The sequence below is a fragment of the Aptenodytes patagonicus genome, chromosome 5, assembly GCF_965638725.1.
Source record: "Aptenodytes patagonicus chromosome 5, bAptPat1.pri.cur, whole genome shotgun sequence".
Classification (NCBI taxonomy): domain Eukaryota; kingdom Metazoa; phylum Chordata; class Aves; order Sphenisciformes; family Spheniscidae; genus Aptenodytes; species Aptenodytes patagonicus.
This window is the reverse complement of record NC_134953.1, coordinates 47,944,759-47,965,838: the sequence shown is the minus strand read 5'-3', so window position 1 is coordinate 47,965,838 and position 21,080 is coordinate 47,944,759. Positions and strand designations below refer to the sequence as shown.

The following is a 21,080-nucleotide window of genomic DNA, read 5'->3' as shown; positions in this document are numbered from 1 at the left end:
CAAAATTGCTTGAATAAGATTGGCCCCAATATGTCTTCCTGGGGCTACAAACCACACACCTATTTATGTACTCAATACATATAGATTAATTTGCATTGATGCTTTATTATATAATAATCATTAAACCTAGAAACAAGATGGGTTAAAGACAACACTGTTCATTTTTCTCTAGGCCCTGCATCAATCTGATCGTCTCAAGATCATACTTGCTATTTCCTCTAATCAGTGTAGCTGTTTGGCAGTTTAGAACGTCAGCCAGATTTTTCTTGGTGTAGCCTGATCAAGAACAAGCACAGTGTACAAGCGAGGGCTTTGCAGTCTCTCATCTGATGTTACAACACGCTCTGTGTATCTGTTAAAAACAGCACGCAGCTTTTTTTGTGCATGGACACCAGCCTGAAGCTATTCAAAATGCTGTAAGAGACAGGCCTGACTTCATTTAAGCCAGTGTTTGAAAATTATCAAAAGAGGTGCCAAGACAGATGGAGCTGGTAAGCCAGACCTGGGACACTTTGCATTAGGCAAACCGTACTCGCACTGGCAGTCAGAGATATTTCTAAGTAAAGCAGTCCAAGATGCTTTTAATAACAATACCTTGAATCTAAATCTCTTAACCAGTCTATAAAAGCTTTGGACACCGTACATTAATAACATACTCTTTGCTTTTGTTTCTGTTTTACTCTTCTTCTCCCTTCATACTTTCGCTCCAGGCATTTCTCTCTCTTTCCACGGGGACTTTCACTCAGATTAGGTTTTGTTATGTTCATCTGCAGTTTATTCTCCCCACGATTATTTTCCCCTCTTTCCCGCGAGATTAGAATCTTCCATCTTTTACACTGACGCCCTCCAGCGATACGGACGTCGCTGCTTTCCTCTCGCTGCCTGCCTCTCACCCGTTTACCCCAGCTCCCCAGGTTTCCCTCCCACCGCAGGGCTCCACGGGCCCACCCTTCTCAGGAAGGCCTCGCGGGCTGCTCCGCTGGCCCTGTGGTAAGGATGGCAAAGCCACTGCACCCAGGTGTGGTTTGAGGGTGTCCTTGTGTATTCTACATAGAATATAGAAAATATTCTAAACCCAAACAGGCCAAAATTTGTGCCTTGTTGCCCTAAAACTTCTCTTCTCCAAGCTCCACATCTCTTTCATGGCCTCCTCTCTCCTGCCGGGACTCCGCACTGGACAGGGCAGCTTCTGGCCCTGCTTTCTGGGCTACCTGCTTGAGGTAGTTATTTGAAATCCCCTCGCCTCCTTGCAAAATAAGACCTTGCAATTAGAAAAATGGGCTGCAAAAGGACCCACTGTGATAAGGTATATATATCATGCTGGCCGTAAATAGGGTTTAATGCAGCGCTTCTGGCCATGGAGGCAGAGCCTTGGCTCAGTGGGGGAACGGGGTGGAGGCGGAACTGGAGCGGCGCCGCAGTTGCCGGGGAGCGCTCGGCTGCGTGGCGCCGCCCGGAGCGAAGTCGCGTTACACCGCGGAGCGCATGGAGCCGGCGGCCGGCCTGGCGGAGGGGGGCTGCGGCCCGGCGGGGGGCACCGCCGCGGGCGGGCGGGAGTCGGGGGGCCAGGAGGGCTGGGCGGGGGGGGCTGGCGGCAACTGGATGGCGACTCACCCCACGGTAGGCCTGTGCGCGGGGCGGGGGGCGCGGAGATCCGTGGCCCTTCATTGCCCGGGCCCTGAGGGGCGGCGGGGGTCCACCGTTAGGGCCCACCCCGTTGAGGCTGGGGGCACTCAGTCACTTGGGGGGGGTGTCCCGCTTTCCCGCTGGTGCCCGTTGCCCCGGTCCCTGACAGGATTTCTCCCCACCATGGCTTTGAGGAGCATCTCGGGGCGGGGGCGCACGTAGGTAATCACGGGCACCTCGAGGCCGAGGGGCCGGTGAAGCGGGTCCCCCCCCGAGAAGGGGTGCTCGAGGAGGAGATTTTAATATAACGTGTTTTGTTATATTGGGCCTGTTGAGGAGGCTCGTCTCCAGGCCTGTGAGGAGAGCTGTTGGGGTTGTTGGGGAATGCTGCTTTTAGTAGGGGATGAGGTTGTAAATGCTGAAATCACAGCTGGAAAATGCAAGTGTCTTAAACTTTGACTCCATCTTAATTTTTAGTATACTGAAAACGTGGAGGTATTTGATTTGGCTGTCATCTTATGTTGATGTACTGAAGCAAAAATAGGTAAAATTTGTAGCCCTTCTCCACAAAGCTAGATCTGTTCCAGAAATAGTTGCGATTCCTCATTTATTTGTTTATTTGGCATGCTTTCTTAAGCGCCGAAATAGGGGGAATGTGGAAAAAAGAGCTTTTAAGATACTGTCAGAAAACAACTGTTTTTCAATTCCCTGTTAGTCCTTAAAACTGGTTTCAGGCTTCAGTGGCTTAGATAGCTGTACAGATTCTGGGTTTGGTCTGTGTATTTTTAATATAACTTATGCTTTCCTTGACCAACGCTACTTTTTGGGTTTCAGTTCACAGAAATGATGTCTCTTGATATATCTGACAGTGCTCAAATCTATGCTGCGTTTGTGGTATACCTGGACCTCTTAGAAGGTAATTCAATGAAGTGACTGGATAGACATCTCAACAAATGTATTTGCCTTTAGGTGCTTAAAGTTTGTGTACTAGCAGGACCTTTCCTACAAAAGTCCCTGCCATTCTTTTTGAAACTTAAGGCAGTGATGGTTACCTAAGAAACAGATGGTATTTTGGCACTGAAGATTTCTATCCTGTGCCTACCTGGAGCCTTTATGAAGATGAGGGCCTATTTTGTCCAGCAGTTACAGGTGCAGGTGTTCCAGGGCAAAAATATTTGGCATGGAAAAAAGCAAAAGAGGAGTAGGGGGAGGAAAAGGGACATAGAAAGGTGAAGTTACAAGTTCAGTGGTTGTGCTGGTAATAGAGTCCTCATTTGTAGATTAGTGTCAAAGTTACTAAATCATAGTGTTTCACTGAGGTTACCATTTGGCAAATGGCTGATGTGTGCTGGCCTGATTAGGATGCTGTTTTCTGGAAAGGGCAAGGAATCCTATAGGAAAGAAGATAATTTGGAAGGCTGGTGGCAATAATTATGACAAATGCAGTGTAGTCTTCTGGTGTCTTGTAAGAGTGGAGCAGAATTATGTGATGTATAAAGTTTTGCCTGCGAGTCTCCCAAGTTGGCTTTATTGAAAAGGGACTGTAGGCAGGCAGCCAGCCAATCTAATAAAAATACTTCAGTTTGTCTTGGAGGCTGGTGGTTCTCAAGGTCAGGGAAAGGAGGAATTTTACAGGCCAGAAAGCACTGTCTGTTATTGTTACGCTTCTGAAGAAAATGCCTTAATAGGCTTTAAGAGAAGGCTCCTGTAGTTCTGCAACGAAAACTTTTAGCCTTATCCCTTCAAGCAGAAGGAGAGAACTGTGTATCATCAATAATCATGCTTTTAGCACCTGCTCCTTCACAGTTTAGGGTACTGATAAAGTTCAAATTTGGATTACAGTTCTATGATGCGGATGACAAAGATGTTTTTTGTCTTCTTTTTGCCTTTTTGAAACAAAGCTTTGTCAGACAGATCCCTATTCACCATCAATCAGCGTAGCTCTGGAGTAGTACTGCTCCCGTGGGTTTCTTTAACAGGATTGTTCCTCAGAGGGGGAACTTGACAGTTGAATGGGGTAGTTGTCTTATGAGAAATCTCCTGTGAGGAGAGGGAGGGAAAACAGAACCTAAGATGTTAACTTAAATACCAGATTTGATATTTGAATGATTAAAATGTGTCTTCTGTTCTGTTCCTTCTCATCGATGATAAACCTTTCTAGGGAGAAACTGGCATGAAGTGAAGCATGTCGGAGTAGCAGAACTGCAACTCGTATGTTTACACGCACGTGAAAGAGAACAGGACAGTCTCCAAGTGATGGTGCCGGTACCTGTGCACATATCATTAAGTCATGAGAGGTGAGGATGTGGTCAGTGTTTGGCTCACGTTACCAGTAAGACCAAATGAAGAATAGATATATTTAACAGGCTGCTGATGACTTGGTCAAGAGGGGAAGGGGTGGGAAACAAAAGAGTATCAGAGGAAAGCAATATCTCAGCCTGTGAGCAGAGTTATTTTGGGTGCTGCAAACATACATGCAAAGTTGAGATTTCTTTAATTTTCTAAGCTGCTTCAGTCTCTGCTTCTTCCTCCCTGAAAGTGGTATGCCTTTGATGTCAGCTTCCCACAGCAACTGACTCCTTCTGCTGATAAACACTTCATATTGTTTAGAAGTTGCATATGCTGTAGGAAATAACAACGGATATCAAAGTACGTGTTTGAGAGACAAGGTTAGAATACAAGACCTTCACAGCTTATGTATTGAACATTCTTGTGCTGCATTTTGTAGTCTGGGAAATCTAGCAATACTTTTTGTGTCACTGGGCTTTAAAGTACCTAACAGGAAAGAAATTCTCTCGGACCTGTCTAAGAATAAACTTTTTTTTTAATTGTCAAATCTATGGATAAGCCTGGTGTGTTTGGTTTGCTTTTTTGTTTTGAAAGTATAATTTGGCTACTTTCAATCGGAAACTCCTCTTACTTATCCGGACTCTCATGTGTAACTGTCCCTTGAGCTGTGATTTTTGACTTACTTTCCTTACATATGCAAAACTAAGTAATTCTCAAGCGGAGGACAACACAGCTATGCCTTTGTGATATTACAGATATTTGCAGCCTAGAGAAATTCTGCTTCAGTAATTTTACAGTGTATTTTAACTGGCCCTTAGAGCAGCCTCAAACACACAGTATGATTTACTCTCTGATAATGGCTGCCTTGTCTTGCTGATGTTTGCAATTCTTTCCTATGATGTCTCTGAAGACCTGAACTATTTCAGCTGCATCATATGGTAGTACATTGTTCAATTTCTTCTGTTCCTACTCTTGCTAGGAGTGTGTGCTCAGAGCTGGCTTTACAGATCTTGCTAGTGTTTGCTATTTCCTCTTGCTCTGTTGGCAGCAGCCTGACACAGTAGTAGGTAGCTAATGAATTGCACTTAGCAGACGTGTGTGTGTGTGTGCTCTAGGAATGATGTTTTAGACATGGTATGGGGTTTGCTTTTTTTTAGGTTTTAGAAGTAACAGATCAGTCTCTTGCAAACAGACTTCCATCTTAATTCTGCTATGTGTTTTCCTAAGAGAACGTTTTCAGAAACAATTCATTTGTGAGGGGGGAGAAAATGACTTACTAGATATCGATGGATTTGAGTGATATCTGTGTGCTGAAAAAAATCTTCTATTTGCAAATATTCATCAGTCACTCTTGTGGGCTTGGTCTTATAGAGAAATACAGTGTGATCTCCACAACAGCGGAAAGCTACTGAGAGGTCTTGCAGAATGAAATGCTGAGTGTCATTCAGCCTCTCTGCAAGAAGCAGATCACTGTGTGTGTGTAGGGGACACATCGCTATTCACAGTTTGAAATAGATTTTAGGTGGGAAAAGAAGGCAGCAAATTAGGACTTGGGATCTCTGAGAAATTACGCCTATGTGCGTAATTTGTGAGTAGTTGTGCTTGTTTAATGTGGTAGGTTTCCACCTAGGTTGGAAACTTTGATTCCTGGCATTGGATCAATGCCAGCAAGTATGTTCTAATTGGCTTTTAATGACGGTGAGATATTGCACTGCATATATGTCCTATCTTTTACTGTTTCATTGGGGCTTTTCATTTGGAGCCTCTGAACTTGTTTGTACTGTGGTGATACTGTTTGCTCTGCTTCTGGCACCAGTGCGGATGGAATCCATTACTGGAAGGATGTGTGTAGAGAAGCAAAGAGTGAATGCATCACATTGACTAAAAGTACAGTTTGTGACTAGGTTTTGCTACAGAGCAACTACATAGAGCGTATTGTCACTAAAATGAGCTGAATACCAGGCTGTAATGCTGGGTGAGTCCATTAAAGCCTGTATGTGCTCGATAGTCATAGATGTTGTCAGGCAGGAAGATCGTATATGCTTGTATTTGTGTTATTGAATGTGCATATGCATGCTTGACATTTCATTAGCAGGTCACCACTGATCAGAGGGGTCTGGTCTGTCTTCATAGAGAAAGGACAGTATCAACTCCTCGGCTCCTTTGCTGGAACAGTAGGCAAAAAACAGGGGGTATAGACAATAACTATAGCTCAAAGTTACGTAGCGTTGAGGGAGGCCATTAAAAAGGCATCCTACAGAAGGAGTTGGAAACAGTATTACAGTACTACTGCCTCTTTGTTCTGACAATGATGAATATTTTGTTGTTGTGATTGTTGATAGCAGGAGGCTTGTTAGGTATATGGTGTCTTAAATGATATTTTCTCACTTGACTTACCAAGCTATAGGTAGATGGGAAAGCTTTTGTACTTAGCTACTCTGCCGTTTTGTTCAAAGCAATGCTTTGGGTTTTTGTGTTACCTGCTAAAGGTAGAGGAAGAGGTATGAGTACAGGTGAATACAGTTCACTTAATGTTGAAAGTAAGCCATTGGAGGGGGTTGGGAAGGTGAAAAATGTTCTGTCCTCATTGCTGGGCCTGGAAATGTGCTAACTGCAAAAGCAACTAGCAAATGGCAGCATTTATGGGCAGCATTTCTTTGCTTAACCAGTGAGGCCTGGGTAGGGGCAGCAGGGGTGGTTTTTCCTCTCAAAGCCACTTCAGCCAAGCTCTGTCTTCTCAGGTGTCTCTTGAAGTTTCTTGCTTGGCTGACACTCAGAGGAGTGTGTCCTTAAAAGGCCGTAGTAAAGTTGCTGTGGAAATTACCAGCAAGACACCTAAGCAAATGATAAATATGTGCCCCACAAAAAAAATAATCGGCTCAATGTTTTTTACCCTATTATAAGATTTCATCATGTCCAGTTTATGCATGACAGTTAACTGCTTAAGGCAAAAGATGTTCTGCTTACTAAGCTCACTGTCCACTTCTACAAACAGCTTGATGGAAGCTGATCATCCTGCCCTGCTGGTGTAAGGCTGCACAGGAACTTGCTGAAATGCAAAATAATGGGGTCTGGAGCAAAGTGACCGCCAATGCAAACGGGAGTCTCGGACAATGTGAGAAGTGGCTTCATGCTGGGCGTGCATGCTCTTAGAGTGAAGATAGTTGAATCTTCTGTGAGTAAAGACCTGCAGAATAAGAGGCAACTTCTGTCTGTCTTGGACCACTCCCTCAACCACACTTAGAATCATAGAATCATTGAGGTTGGAAAAGACCTCTAAGATCATCGAGTCCAACCGTCAACCCAACACCACCACCCACTAAACCATGTCCCTAAGTGCCTCATCTACTCGTCTTTTAAAAACCTCCAGGGATGGTGACTCAACCACTTCCCTGGGCAGCCTGTTCCAATGTTTAACTACTCTTTCAGTAAAGAAATTTTTCCTTACATCCAATCTAAACCTCCCCTGGCGCAACTTGAGGCCATTTCCTCTCGTCCTATCACTTGTTACTTGGGAGAAGAGACTGACACCCACCTCGCTACAACCTCCTTTCAGGTAGTTGTAGAGAGCGATGAGGTCTCCCCTCAGCCTCCTTTTCTCCAGGCTGAACAGTCCCAGTTCCCTCAGCCGCTCCTCATAAGACTTGTTCTCCAGACCCCTCACCAGCCTCGTTGCCCTTCTCTGGACACGCTCCAGCACCTCAACGTCCTTCTTGTAGTGAGGGGCCCAAAACTGAACACAGTATTCGAGGTGCGGCCTCACCTGTGCCGAGTACAGGGGCACGATCACTTCCCTACTCCTGCTGGCCACACTATTTCTGATACAGGCCAGGATGCCATTGGCCTTCTTGGCCGCCTGGGCACACTGCCGGCTCATGTTCAGCCGGCTGTCGACCAGCACCCCCAGGTCCTTTTCCGCCAGGCAGCTTTCCAGCCACTCTTCCCCAAGCCTGTAGCGCTGCATGGGGTTGTTGTGGCTGAAGTGCAGGACCCGGCACTTGGCCTTGTTGAACCTCATACAGTTGGCCTGGGCCCATCCATCCAGCCTGTCCAGGTCCCTCTGCAGAGCCTTCCTACCCTCGAGCAGATCAACGCTCCCGCCCAACTTGGTGTCGTCTGCAAACTTACTGAGGGTGCACTCGATCCCCTCATCCAGATCATCAATAAAGATATTGAACAAGACCGGCCCCAAAACTGAGCCCTGGGGAACACCGCTCGTGACCGTCCGCCAACTGGATTGAACTCCATTCACCACAACTCCCTGGGCCCAGCCGTGCAGCCAGTTTTTCACCCAGCGCAGAGTACACCTGTCTAAGCCGTGAGCCGCCAGCTTCTCGAGGAGAATGCTGTGGGAGACGGTGTCAAAGGCCTTACTGAAGTCCAGGTAGACCACATCCACAGCCTTTCCCTCGTCCACTAGGCGGGTCACCTGGTCATAGAAGGAGATTAGGTTGGTCAGGCAGGACCTGCCTTTCATGAATCTGTGCTGGCTAGGCCTGATCCCCTGGTTGTCCCGCTCATGCCTTGTGAGCGCCCTCAAGATGAGCCGCTCCATAATCTTCCCCGGCACCGAGGTCAGGCTGACAGGCCTGTAGTTCCCCGGATCCTCCTTCCGGCCCTTCTTGTAGATGGGCGTCACATTGGCAAGCCTCCAGTTGCCCGGGACCTCCCCCGTTAACCAGGACGGCTGATAAATGATGGAGAGCGGCTTGGCGAGCACCTCCGCCAGCTCCCTCAGCACTCTCGGGTGGATCCCATCCGGCCCCATAGACTTGTGAGCGTCCAGGTGGCGTAGCAGGTCATTGACTGCTTCCTCTTGGATTATGGGGGGTTCATCCTGCTCGCCGTCCCTGTCTTCCAGCTTGGGGGGGCTGAGTACCCTGAGGATAACTGGTCTGCCTGTTAAAGACTGAGGCAAAGAAGGCATTGAGTACCTCAGCCTTTCCCTCATCCTCGGTGACAATGTTCCCCCCCGCATCCAATAAAGGATGGAGATTCTCCTTGGCTCTCTTCTTGTCATTAATATATTTGTAAAAACTTTTTTTGTTGTCTTTAACGACAGCAGCCAGATTGTGTTCTAGCTGGGCTTAGCTGGCTGAGGTTTGGAGAACCTTGCGTTTGTACGCCTTTGAATTTAGCAGTGATTCATACTTGCAGGAGGAATTCGTAGGTCCATTGTCTGGGACGTGTTTGCTGTTCGCTACTGCAGGCGACATCTTGGTGCACACCGAGTACCTAACTGCCAGTACATTCCAGAATTGTGGCGCCCCAAAGGGAATGAAGCAGTTAAATACAGGTAGTCCTGCTTCAAAGCTGGCAGAAATGACTTGTATAAACCAAGCTCAGCAAGCGTAGGAGAGCTCACAGTGTTGACAGCTGGATTTTGTAGATAGCGTTGAAAGCCTTGATCCTTCCAAGGGCCAGGGAGTTAGATGCTGGATCTAATGGAATTATGTGCTGTCTGTCCTAGGCAAATAACATTGTCTAAGCAAAATGTTACTAATAAACGGTCAGATTAAGTGATATGTCACTGCCCTGTTTGGTTTTTGTATGCAAGTGTTAGAAATGAAGAATGAAGCCAGTTGCATGAGGTTATGGAGGCTGCAAAGTTTGTTTTAGGCTAAGAGGGAAAGGGTTATTTTGTTAAAATGGTAACTTAATTTTGAAAAAGAGTACATAAATGTTTCATTTTAAAGCGGAGAAGCAGCTTCGGAGGCAAATCTGAGGACTGGAAGCAATTTATCCTCTTCTAAATCTGTAGTTAGTGAAATAGATCTTCCTCTAATCTGAAGTGGTTTTGCTTGTAAGAAGCACTGTTATTTTAAATGCACTGGAAGTGTGGCATGCTCCTTATCTTGCATCCTCTTCACAGTTTTATCAGTAGCTCTTCTGCTATAAGCGTTATTTGAGTTTACTCATACAGTAAATGAGACATTGAAAATGTACGTAATGGCTTCTAAATGCAAACTCTTTATTAATAGTTTAAAAGTGATTGATGTGGCTCATACAACTGAGTTGGTTATGCAGTACTATGATTGAACGTCCTATAATTTGTGTATCTTGTAGAACTTTGCTGAATTCTGATTCCTCCCTTTTGCATGATTTGTCTTGTTTCCTTTTTCGACTTCCATGGAAAAAAGGGCTTTATATTCCTTGGGGTTTCAATTCCTTTTCCTGACCAGTGAGGCATGTGGGTTTTCCTTAGTTTTATTCTTTTTTCCATTACAAAAACATGAGTTTCTTCCAGCGTCCCACGTTCCTGTAGTTTGGAAACAAATTCCAAGAAATAGTGGTGTCCATTTACACCTCCCACCACCACCATGTGCTTTTTCCCATATATTTCAAGGCACTAAGTTAATCTAGCTGCAGGGCAGGCAGCAATGTCTGGAGCAGCGTTCCTGATGGTGAGCCATGCTGCGCTGTTTTTGTAGTCCTGGCTAAATTCAAGGTATTGTGCTTTACGGGATGTTTCCTCTGCCTTGGTTCTCTTGTCACGGGGCCTATCTGAACAAGTCTGGTACAATGGCGCACTCCGATGCACAGTGTAATGATCTCTGTAGCGGTACAGAGGCCAACTTGTGTTGACTCTCCAGCCCTGCCTTGCATGGAGGGAAGGGAGCTGTCTGGGCTGGCCAAGCCTGCAATGAATTATTCATCCAAGTATAAAGGGCAGATTGAAAGCCTTTGGCTTTTATGGTATGGAAGGCAGTAGTTCCATTTCAGCTCAATGGAGCACTATGCAACCTCCATAAAACTACTCTGAGCTTTCAGTGTTGCCACTGCTTCTCAGAGGTACTTGCATGGGATATATCACTGAAATACTCTTTTGTTTGTCACAAAACTTCCTGCCCATGTTATCTTTCCTTTATGATTCTGTTCTTTTTTGGTTTTTTGGACAGTCAATTAAAACCTCAAGCTACAGTTGCCCAAAGTTCACCAGTCATATACCTGTTTCTTTCTCTGGAGCAAAAAGGGCAATGTTATTTTATTAGAAGCACATCATTAGGAAAGACGGTACAGATTTCTGATGTGTGTTGAAGGCCCATCTAGTATGAAAGTCTTTTGTTAATAAAAAATTAAGATGGGGGAAAGATGGAAAATTCCCCTCTTTTCTTTGGTTGGATTTGTATGGATTTATTTTGTTTTGTTGTTGGGTTTTGTTTTGTTTTTAAGCTATTAATTGCAACAGTAATAGAAGACCACGTAAGTTCACTGTTGCCATTTAGTTTGAATGCAGCAGCAAAGGCAGATGCAGGATGACATTCATAGTGCTGTTACCTTAGGTGCAGTGGTCCTTGCATGATGTTAAGTAAGTTAAACCTGCTCTTACGACTAATTCTTTAGTAGAAAAAAGCAATCCCTACCGACTGTAGTTTGTAGGTATCTAGAAAGCCTTTTCTAAAGCCCTTTTTCTGATGCAGAGGGCTTTAGAAATGCCAGCTCTTTACTTTGGATAACAGTGTCTCCTTCAGTGTTTGAGATTAAATCCTTTTCATCTCCTGCAGTGTGAGGTGAATGGGAGTTTGCTTCCTAGGTGGAAGCTGAGGGCTTCATCCTACTTGCATTTGGCTTGGTGGGAGCAAATCCTAGCTTGCAGCAACCATGCAGACACCATCAGTTTTTAGAGATGGGTTTTCAAGCTATTCTGAAAATTTTGGACTGTATGATCTGCCACAGATGAGAATTCTTATTAAAAAAAAATATTTAGTCTTATTCTATTTATGGGACTTAAATAAAACTTTCCGCTGTTTCTTGTGGTGTCTGTATTCCCCTACCTTATGTATGTTATTTTCCTTTTACAGCACCTTTGTTTGAGATGTACCTTTTTGTGTGGGAAACCTAAAGCTTTCGTGTTGCCTGTTTTAACATTCAATGGCTTTTCTTTATGGGGAGGGGGAGAGAAGGGAAAGGAGTGGTTGCAGGAAATTTTAACTCATAGACTTCTCATTGTGCATGTAGCAGCACACACGCCTGATTGTTCTGTGCGCTCTCTTGGGACTCTAGATGCATTTTAGTTTTTACCAGGTAGTCATTGGCATAAATCCCGAGAGGGTGGCATATATAGGGTTGACTGTCCCCGATCTTCCTAGTCAGGCTGAGCCTGTGGATGAGCAAGTCTAAGGCGATGAACAAGGCAGAGCCTGTGGATGAACATATACTAAGATGATTGAGTATTGTGTTGTACAGTGTCCTTCAGGAGATGACAAAGTAAAGTGGTGCATTCTTCCAACATAGGTTTTACTTGAGACTGTATTGAAAACATGCTAAGCTTTTATTCAGATACTGCAGAACAGTATTAACTTTCTCAGCTGCACCTTTTCTCATGTTAAGTCATAGAATCATAGAATCATAGAATCATTGAGGTTGGAAAAGACCTCTAAGATCATCGAGTCCAACCGTCAACCCAACACCACCAGGCCCACTAAACCATGTCCCTAAGCGCCTCATCTACACGTCTTTTAAAAACCTCCAGGGATGGGGACTCCACCACTTCCCTGGGCAGCCTGTTCCAATGTTTCACCACTCTTTCAGTAAAGAAATTTTTCCTTACATCCAATCTAAACCTCCCCTGGCGCAACTTGAGGCCATTTCCTCTCGTCCTATCGCTTGTTACTTCGGAGAAAAGACCAACACCCACCTCGCTACAACCTCCTTTCAGGTAGTTGTAGAGAGCGATGAGGTCTCCCCTCAGCCTCCTTTTCTCCAGGCTGAACAGTCCCAGTTCCCTCAGCCGCTCCTCATAAGACTTGTTCTCCAGACCCCTCACCAGCCTCGTTGCCCTTCTCTGGACACGCTCCAGCACCTCAACGTCCTTCTTGTAGTGAGGGGCCCAAAACTGAACACAGTATTCGAGGTGCGGCCTCACCAGGGCCGAGTACAGGGGCACGATCACTTCCCTACTCCTACTGGCCACACTATTTCTGATACAGGCCAGGATGCCATTGGCCTTCTTGGCCACCTGGGCACACTGCCGGCTCATGTTCAGCCGGCTGTCGACCAACACCCCCAGGTCCTTTTCCGCCAGGCAGCTTTCCAGCCACTCTTCCCCAAGCCTGTAGCGCTGCATGGGGTTGTTGTGGCTGAAGTGCAGGACCCGGCACTTGGCCTTGTTGAACCTCATACAGTTGGCCTGGGCCCATCCATCCAGCCTGTCCAGGTCCCTCTGCAGAGCCTTCCTACCCTCGAGCAGATCAACACTCCCGCCCAACTTGGTGTCGTCTGCAAACTTACTGAGGGTGCACTCAATCCCCTCATCCAGATCATCAATAAAGATATTAAACAAGACCGGCCCCAGTACTGAGCCCTGGGGAACACCGCTCGTGACTGGCCGCCAACTGGATGTAACTCCATTCACCACAACTCTCTGGGCCCGGCCATCCAGCCAGTTTTTGACCCAGCGCAGAGTCCACCTGTCTAAGCCATGAGCCGCCAGCTTCTCGAGGAGAATGCTGTGGGAGACAGTGTCAAAGGCCTTGCTGAAGTCCAGGTAGACCACATCCACAGCCTTTCCCTCATCCACTAGGCGGGTCACCTGGTCATAGAAGGAGATCAGGTTGGTCAAGCAGGATCTGCCTCTCATGAACCCGTGCTGGCTAGGCCGGATCCCCTGGTTGTCCCGCTCATGCCTTGTGAGCGCCCTCAAGATGAGCCGCTCCATAATCTTCCCCGGCACCGAGGTCAGGCTGACAGGCCTGTAGTTCCCCGGATCCTCCTTCCGGCCCTTCTTGTGGATGGGCGTCACATTGGCAAGCCTCCAGTCGCCCGGGACCTCCCCCGTTAACCAGGACTGCTGATAAATGATGGAGAGCGGCTTGGCGAGCACCTCCGCCAGCTCCCTCAGCACTCTCGGGTGGATCCCATCCGGCCCCATAGACTTGTGAGTGTCCAGGTGGCATAGCAGGTCATTGACTGCTTCCTCCTGGATTATGGGGGGTTCATCCTGCTCGCCGTCCCCGTCTTCCAGCTCGGGGGGCCGAGTACCCTGAGGATAACTGGTCTGCCTGTTAAAGACTGAGGCAAAGAAGGCATTGAGTACCTCAGCCTTTTCCTCATCCTCAGTGACAATGTTCCCCCTTGCATCCAATAAAGGATGGAGATTCTCCTTGGCTCTCTTCTTGTCATTAATATATTTGTAAAAACTTTTTTTGTTGTCTTTAACGACAGCGGCCAGATTGCGTTCTAGCTGGGCTTTTGCCTTTCTCATTTCTTCTCTGCACGACCTAACAAGATCCCTGTACTCTTCTTGAGTCGCCTGCCCCTTCTTCCACAAGCGGTAAACTCTCCTTTTTTTCCTGAGTCCCAGCAAGAGCTCCCCGTTCAGCCAGGCCGGTCGTCTTCCCCGCCCATTCTTCTTATGGCGTACAGGGACAGCCTGCTCCTGCGCCTTTAAGACTTCCTTCTTGAAGATCGTCCAGCCTTCCTGGACCCCTTTGCCCTTCAGGACCGTCTCCCATGGGACTCTCTCAACCAGCGTCCTGAACAGGCCAAAGTCCGCCCTCCGGAAGTCCATGGTTGTGGTTTTGCTGCCCCCCCTCCTTACTTCACCAAGAAGCGAGAATTCTATCATTTCATGGTCGCTAAGCCCAAGACGGCCTCCGACCACCACATCTCCCACCAGTCCTTCTCTGTTTGTAAACAGCAGGTTGAGCGAGGCACCTCCCCTGGTAGGCTCACTTACCAGCTGTGTCAGGAAGTTGTCTTCCACACACTCCAGGAACCTCCTAGACTGCTTCCTCTCTGCCGTGTTGTATTTCCAGCAGACGTCCGGGAAGTTGAAGTCCCCCACGAGAACAAGGGCTAGCGATTGAGAGACTTCTGCCAGCCGCTTATAGAACGCTTCATCCGCCCCTTCATCCTGGTTGGGTGGTCTATAACAGACTCCCAGCAGGATATCTGCCTCGTTGGCCTTCCCCCTCATCCTTACCCATAGACACTCAACCGTACCATCATCACAATCGTTGAGCTCTATACAATCAAAACACTCCCTAACATACAGGGCCACCCCACCGCCTCTCCTTCCTCGCCTGTCCCTTCTGAAGAGTCTGTAGCCATCCATTGCAGCACTCCAGTCGTGAGAGTCACCCCACCATGTTTCTGTGAGGGCGACTAAGTCATATCTCTCCCGCTGCACAATGGCTTCCAGCTCCTCCTGCTTGCTGCCCATGCTGCGTGCATTGGTGTATATGCACTTGAGCTGGGCTATCGATTTCGCCCCCGGCATCGGCACGCCACCCCTCGGCTCATCTCTAGCAAGCCTGGCTTTATCCCCTTCCCCCTTCGAACCTAGTTTAAAGCCCTCTCAATGAGCCCTGCCAATTCATGAGCCATGATCCTTTTTCCCTTGTGAGACAGCTGGACTCCGTCTGTCACCAGCAGGCCCGGTGCCATGTAAACCTCCCCATGATCAAAAAAGCCAAAATTCCTCCGACGGCACCAGCCCCTGAGCCACGCGTTGATCAGGTGTGTTTTCCTGCTCCTTTCAGTATCCTTCCCTGCCACTGTAGGGATAGAGGAAAACACTACCTGTGCTCCCGATCCTTGAACCAGTCGCCCCAGTGCCCTGAAGTCCCTTTTGATCGCTGCAGGACTTCTCTCCACAACCTCATCACTGCCAGCCTGTATAACCAGCAGCGGGTAGTAATCAGAAGGCCGTACCAAACCAGGGAGCTTCCTAGTGATGTCTCTGACCCAGGCCCCAGGGAGGCAGCAGACTTCCCTAATGTCTCTACATTCTGCTTAAAACTTTGTCTAGCCAGTGGAGTGGGCATACCTGAATGCCTGTTGAAAAGGAGGAACCAGGTAGAGCCTGTCCATGCCAAATGCTTGACACCACAGCCTCTGTGGGGTTCACACTGTTGGAGCATGGCCTGTAAAGGCTGGGGAACCAAAACCAGAGTCATTGTGGACCCCTTGGTATCAATGGGAACAACATTTGCAGAATGTGTCCTAACACAGCTGTGACTCATGAGGAAGAGGCTGGTCAGGATGCTGGTGAGTGGAGGTTATCAAGACTGTTGGTGAAGTATGCCAAAGTACTGGATGTATTGAATTCCCCTGTTCCAGAGGCTTCTAATATTTGACACTTGCAGAAACATTAAATCCATTTTTACTTAAGCAGAAGCAATCGTTTATAACTGATGTCACTTGTATGGTGTAGCAGATGTACTGGTCATTAAGGAGCTTATCTGTAACCATTAACTTAGTAAATTAATCAGCTAGCTCTGTCGGGGGGTGGTGTTACATACGGGCTTCTTGTTTAGGACTTCATTTTAGTCATTGAATGCAGCTGTTGTGTGATGTGCTGTGAAGACGTGCTGTGAGATGGGCAGCCTAGAGGGCTGTATCTCTTGAAATAAAGGCTTCTAACCTTGTTTAGGCAGTCAAACATGCACTCTTTTGAATTTCAGAAGGCCAAGAACACTTCTTGCTTTTTTTTCATAGACAGTGTTAGATACATCAAAAGGATTAAAAAAACTATACCTTTCCTGCAATATTTCATCTTTCTGTTCATGGCAGGTAGCAAGTGCAGTGAAATCAGCACAAACCCAGATGTTCACTGACGACTCCTTTGAAATGTCTGCTGCTGCAGAGAAACTTTGTGAACATGCTGGATGCAGAGGCTAACAGTGATGCCTTCAGGGGAGGAGAGGAAACGCAGGCATCTGACACGGACTTCCTGAATTCCAAAGCTTATTCTTTTAAAAGATACCCTCTCATTAATCCGCAGATGGCCTGCATTGCATTATGGCTAGTTGTGGTATGCATGAATGAGAGCTCTTGTTTCGGGGCTGCCTGTGTTGAGAAAAGGGGGAAGAGGAGAATCTTGCATTTGCAGTTGTAATTCTTTACGACGATAGAGGCTGATTCCCCATGTGCAGTGGAAAGCGTTGGACTCCATGGACAGCAGTGTTAGCAGATCATCCTGAGGCAATGGCACGTCTTTGCTCTTTACATAAAGCCTGAAACTCAGCCCCCTGAAAAGTAAGTCAGAGATGCAAAGAAATGTCATGAATCTGTTGTCAGGACCCGGCCACTTTTGGGATCATGGTGCATCTTCTAAGTCTAAGTGCTAAAAGGGGGGAAATAAAGGTTCAGGTGTCTGCTTGACAGTATAAGAAAAATTGTGAATGATGGGAAATCTAGATCTAAGGTGTCACCGTTACACCCCTAATAGAGTAGCAAGAGAAACGGTGACAGTTACTAAAGAAAATATGAAGGAGCTTCTGCCCTGGCTGACAGGTGAATACAGGCCACTGCCTGAGTCTACTTCCAGATATGGGACTGTCCACACATAACACAAGTTTGGTTTCTTTGGGTCCCAAAATATCTCTTCTGGATAGCTGTGCTCTTTTATTTGGCTTTTTATTGTTATTTCTATTTCACATTCCCAGGAGACAGAGCAAGATTAATATCCACTGCTTCATAAAAGCCATGGGTAGTTCTTTCCTCACTGGGTCTCTGCCAGTAGCCTGGCCTCATCATTGACTACTTATTCAGAGCTTCCTCCAGACACAAGCTACTGAGGTGTGACAAGTGGATTCTTGCTCTGTGCAAGTGTAGCGTGTCTGGAAGGACATCTGGAATCCTTTCCCAGGCCCTCGTCACCCGCCAGAGCTACGGCAAGACATTGTGGTGCTGGAGATACCCCTAAAGAGGGGCTGGAAGTGACAAGAGCAAAAGGTGCGCAGCATCAGCACAGACGTACAGCGCTTCACTGCTGTGCTTTAGACATTCAGTTCATTTGTCCTTGCTTACTGTGGTCCTGGTGCCTGCTTGTACACCTGTGATTCACTTGGTACTTACTAGTGCAACTCCAGCAGGCACATGATCCCTCTCACTAGGTGATGCTTTCACTGGAAGGCCTTGCTGTATTTGAGGCATTGCTCATAGTGGGATGCATTTCTTTCTTGTTGCAGAGCACCTCCATCCATGAATTGCCTACAGCTTTGGAAGGCAGGCTTGCGTTTATGCTCTCCTTAATACCCATGGTGCAGTTAGTGTTCCCACAGCAAGGCCCTGAGCCTGAGGCACCTGCCAAGTAAACGTGCAGACAAAGCACTGGCAGGGAGCAGAGAAGTTAATGTCACATTGCTTTAAGTATGAGTCTTTTGCAGGTGTCTCTCTTCTGCCAGTGGCCAATACAGTATCTCTTTGCTTATTTGTTCTCTTGTTACGAAATGTGCTGATGGTAGAAGGACCAGAATACGGCTTTTCACAGCCTTAGTATCTCTGTTGCATGAAATGACTAACTAACTATATTGTATTGCCTTGTCTTGCATTATATGTGGGCCAGTAGTGAAAGCAAAAGAAAAGGCACTACTGAATTTAGCCAAGTTGAATTATGAACAGTTCAGAACACAGATGGATACTTAAGAGGGTCACAGGCTTAATGGCATAGGCTTTCCAGGCTGGTGCTTATTCTCTGCCGCTTTCCATTTGGCTTTTATTAAGGGATCAAAGAGGTCTAGAAGGAAGATGATGATTAAAGTTTGAAAGCTGATGCATTTAGAAAGAGTCTTATTTCCAACTACAGTTCCCAGCTTCAGAAAAGCATGTTTTCTGGTGAATGAGATCTTAGGGGCACATGAAGTGAGGGATGATTTTTCCCACTGCATAGCTGACCTCTCCCCAGAGCGTAACCTGTCCTGGCAACCCCAGATAAGCCCTATGGCACCCGAGCTTTAGGTGAAGGAGAAAGCAAGCATTTCCACAGGGAGCTATGGGGAGTGTTACTGCTCTGCTCCTGGGCACTGTACTCCTTCAGTACTTGCTCCCCAGTCAGAATAGTAATAGAAGGACTCCAGGAATCAGTGTTGTCCTCAGCTCTGAACTGAAAAGCAACTGGCATGTTGTTATTAAAATAAGCTGAACAGGAAAAATTACATAACTTTGTCTTGAATTTTTAAGGAAGACATTATTTATGCTGACTGTCTTGAAGAACATTAGTCTTGTGGCTTCTAGTCTAGACGGTGAGGTAGAGAAACCTGGCTTCGGTTCCTTGGTCTTCCACAGTCTGGCAGAGAACTGTAGCACAGAGACTGGAAGACTTATCTCTACGAATGGAACAAGTCTTAATTATTTTGTTCTCTAATTGAACACCATGTGTTATTCAACTAGATAGATTTTTGGTTTTTTTTAAATCTAATGAAAACAAGGCCATTAGATTGCCATGCTATGATTGTGGTAGTTGAAGGACGGTTGAAGCATGTGCACAGTACTACACCTAAGCAAAGCTTAGAAGTATGCATTGAGCCATTTCCAGCAGAGATGTATGTAACTGAGTATATTTTTATAAGATTCTTTATTTGATTTTGTTGCTTGATTATATGACTTTGGATTTTTATTAAAACAGATATTATACTTTCTTTAGTGAAGACAAATTTGCAGAATAAAACCAGGCTGAATAAAAATAGCAATGGTGCTCTTCTACCTTTGTGCAATTGTTAGGTGGTTGTGGACTGCTTTCTAACCGATTGTTTCCTCTTCTAGGATAAGAGAAATCATAAAGAAAGCGTCTCTCCCACAAGATGATCCTGACACCCCGCTGTCAGTTACCTTGGCCATAGTTGAGTCAGATTCCACAGTAGTCTACTACAAAATGACTGATGGCTTTGTAATACCAGATCCTCCTGACGATACTGAAGATGTGGACAATAAACAGTGGAGAAAGAAAAGAAAGAAGCTTTTCAAATGATTAAGACAAACAGACTTTTCTTGAACTACTGTCCTCAAACCTAAACAAATCCAGGAGCTTATGTATGTAAATAAGTAGTGTGCTAGTCTGCCTTCTGCATATCAAGTGTCTGTTCAGGGAGAATGGAGGCTTGTGCAGCTGCACTGTAATGAAATGCCATTTGAAGTATGAAATGGGTCACGCTTTTGAGACAGATTGCTCCCGACTAATAAATATTCTTGTGAGATGTTTCCAAAGCTAGTCTCTCCTTTATACCTGTTCAGGTACATAATAGAATAAACACATTCTTACCCATATTGTAAATACTGATTAAAGGTAAATCTTAAAGGTTTCTGGCAGGAGTACTGATACTAAGTTAAGGGCTTTGTAGTTTACAGAGTGTCTTTGTCTTAACACTGTCAGAAGTGCTCATGCTACCTCCCAGGTTACATTTCTGAACGCTTACCTTCTTTCCTCTGCTTTTTGGAGAAGAGATTCCCCCCCCCCCAGGAACACTTTATTTTAATTTTTTCTCTGCAGAGGGAAAACTGACTATAGCAATACCAGAGGCTACTAGAACAAAGTGTAAATTAGTAAAGAGGGGCCTCTGGATCTGCCTGAAGAACCTACGAGCAGCGGCCAGCCCTTCATGTGGAGGTAGGTTATGACTGGATCGACCACAGCTGAAAGCATTGACCCAGGGTAGTGTTACCCACGTAGCTGAACGCACACCATGCTAAAGGTCACAATCCAGGAACGCCACCAGGCGCTTGTTCCACATACAGTGTTGGACAACTGTCTAAGAACCAAAGGTACCTTGTATTCGCATCCCAGTGCAATGAAGTAGTCTAAATGGTGCCCTGCCCTCTCCTTGGGTTTCCTGTCTGTGAAATAGCTTCAACTTGCTTTTAGTGCTTCACCATGATGTTAGTGCTTAAAGCTCTCTGAAGAGGAGCACAAGAATGGGGCATGTTTTTATCTGTCACCAAAGTACGTCACCTTCTGTGCTACTAGTGAACACTAGCTGTTACCTGCTTCTTGTAGCAATCAGGTTTCTAAACCCATTGTAATTTCTAGGGGTCTTTTTTTTTTTTTTTTTTTTTTTTGGACATAGCTTCTGCTTGTTAAACTGGCTGCCCAAGAGGTGCTTCAGCTAGAAGTAAGTTAAGAGGAAAAAAACCTGACTTTCAGTTTCTTCTACAGGAATTTTCCATGTCTTTCACACAGAAATCTTCTTCAGGTTAAACAGAGTTTCTTGGTGATCAAATAGCATCCCAGAAGCAGCTTTGTGAGTACAAAAATGTCCATATGACATTTGTGTGGCCAAGGACCACACATTCAAAACTGGAAGCACAAGAGCTCTTTTTTGCATGGGTATAAGAATGGGAGAGAATCCAAAAAAACAGGCTGGAAATGAAAGGCCATTTAAGCTTCAGTATCCCTATGACTAGAGTGGATGTTTTCATGGTTGCGGAGTTTGAACCTAGTTTGG

General features: G+C 46.1%; 1 protein-coding gene across 1 annotated transcript; it reads left to right on the top strand.

The window, feature by feature from the left end:
* Positions 1 to 1,485: 1,485 nt before the first annotated feature.
* TSEN15 (tRNA splicing endonuclease subunit 15) lies at positions 1,486 to 19,845 on the top strand. The gene is made up of 4 exons (XM_076338173.1): positions 1,486 to 1,620; positions 2,461 to 2,542; positions 3,788 to 3,923; positions 19,405 to 19,845. Exons 1-4 carry the CDS (start codon positions 1,486 to 1,488, stop codon positions 19,607 to 19,609), a joined length of 558 nt encoding a protein of 185 aa, XP_076194288.1. The 3' UTR covers positions 19,610 to 19,845.
* The last annotated feature ends 1,235 nt before the right edge of the window (positions 19,846 to 21,080 follow it).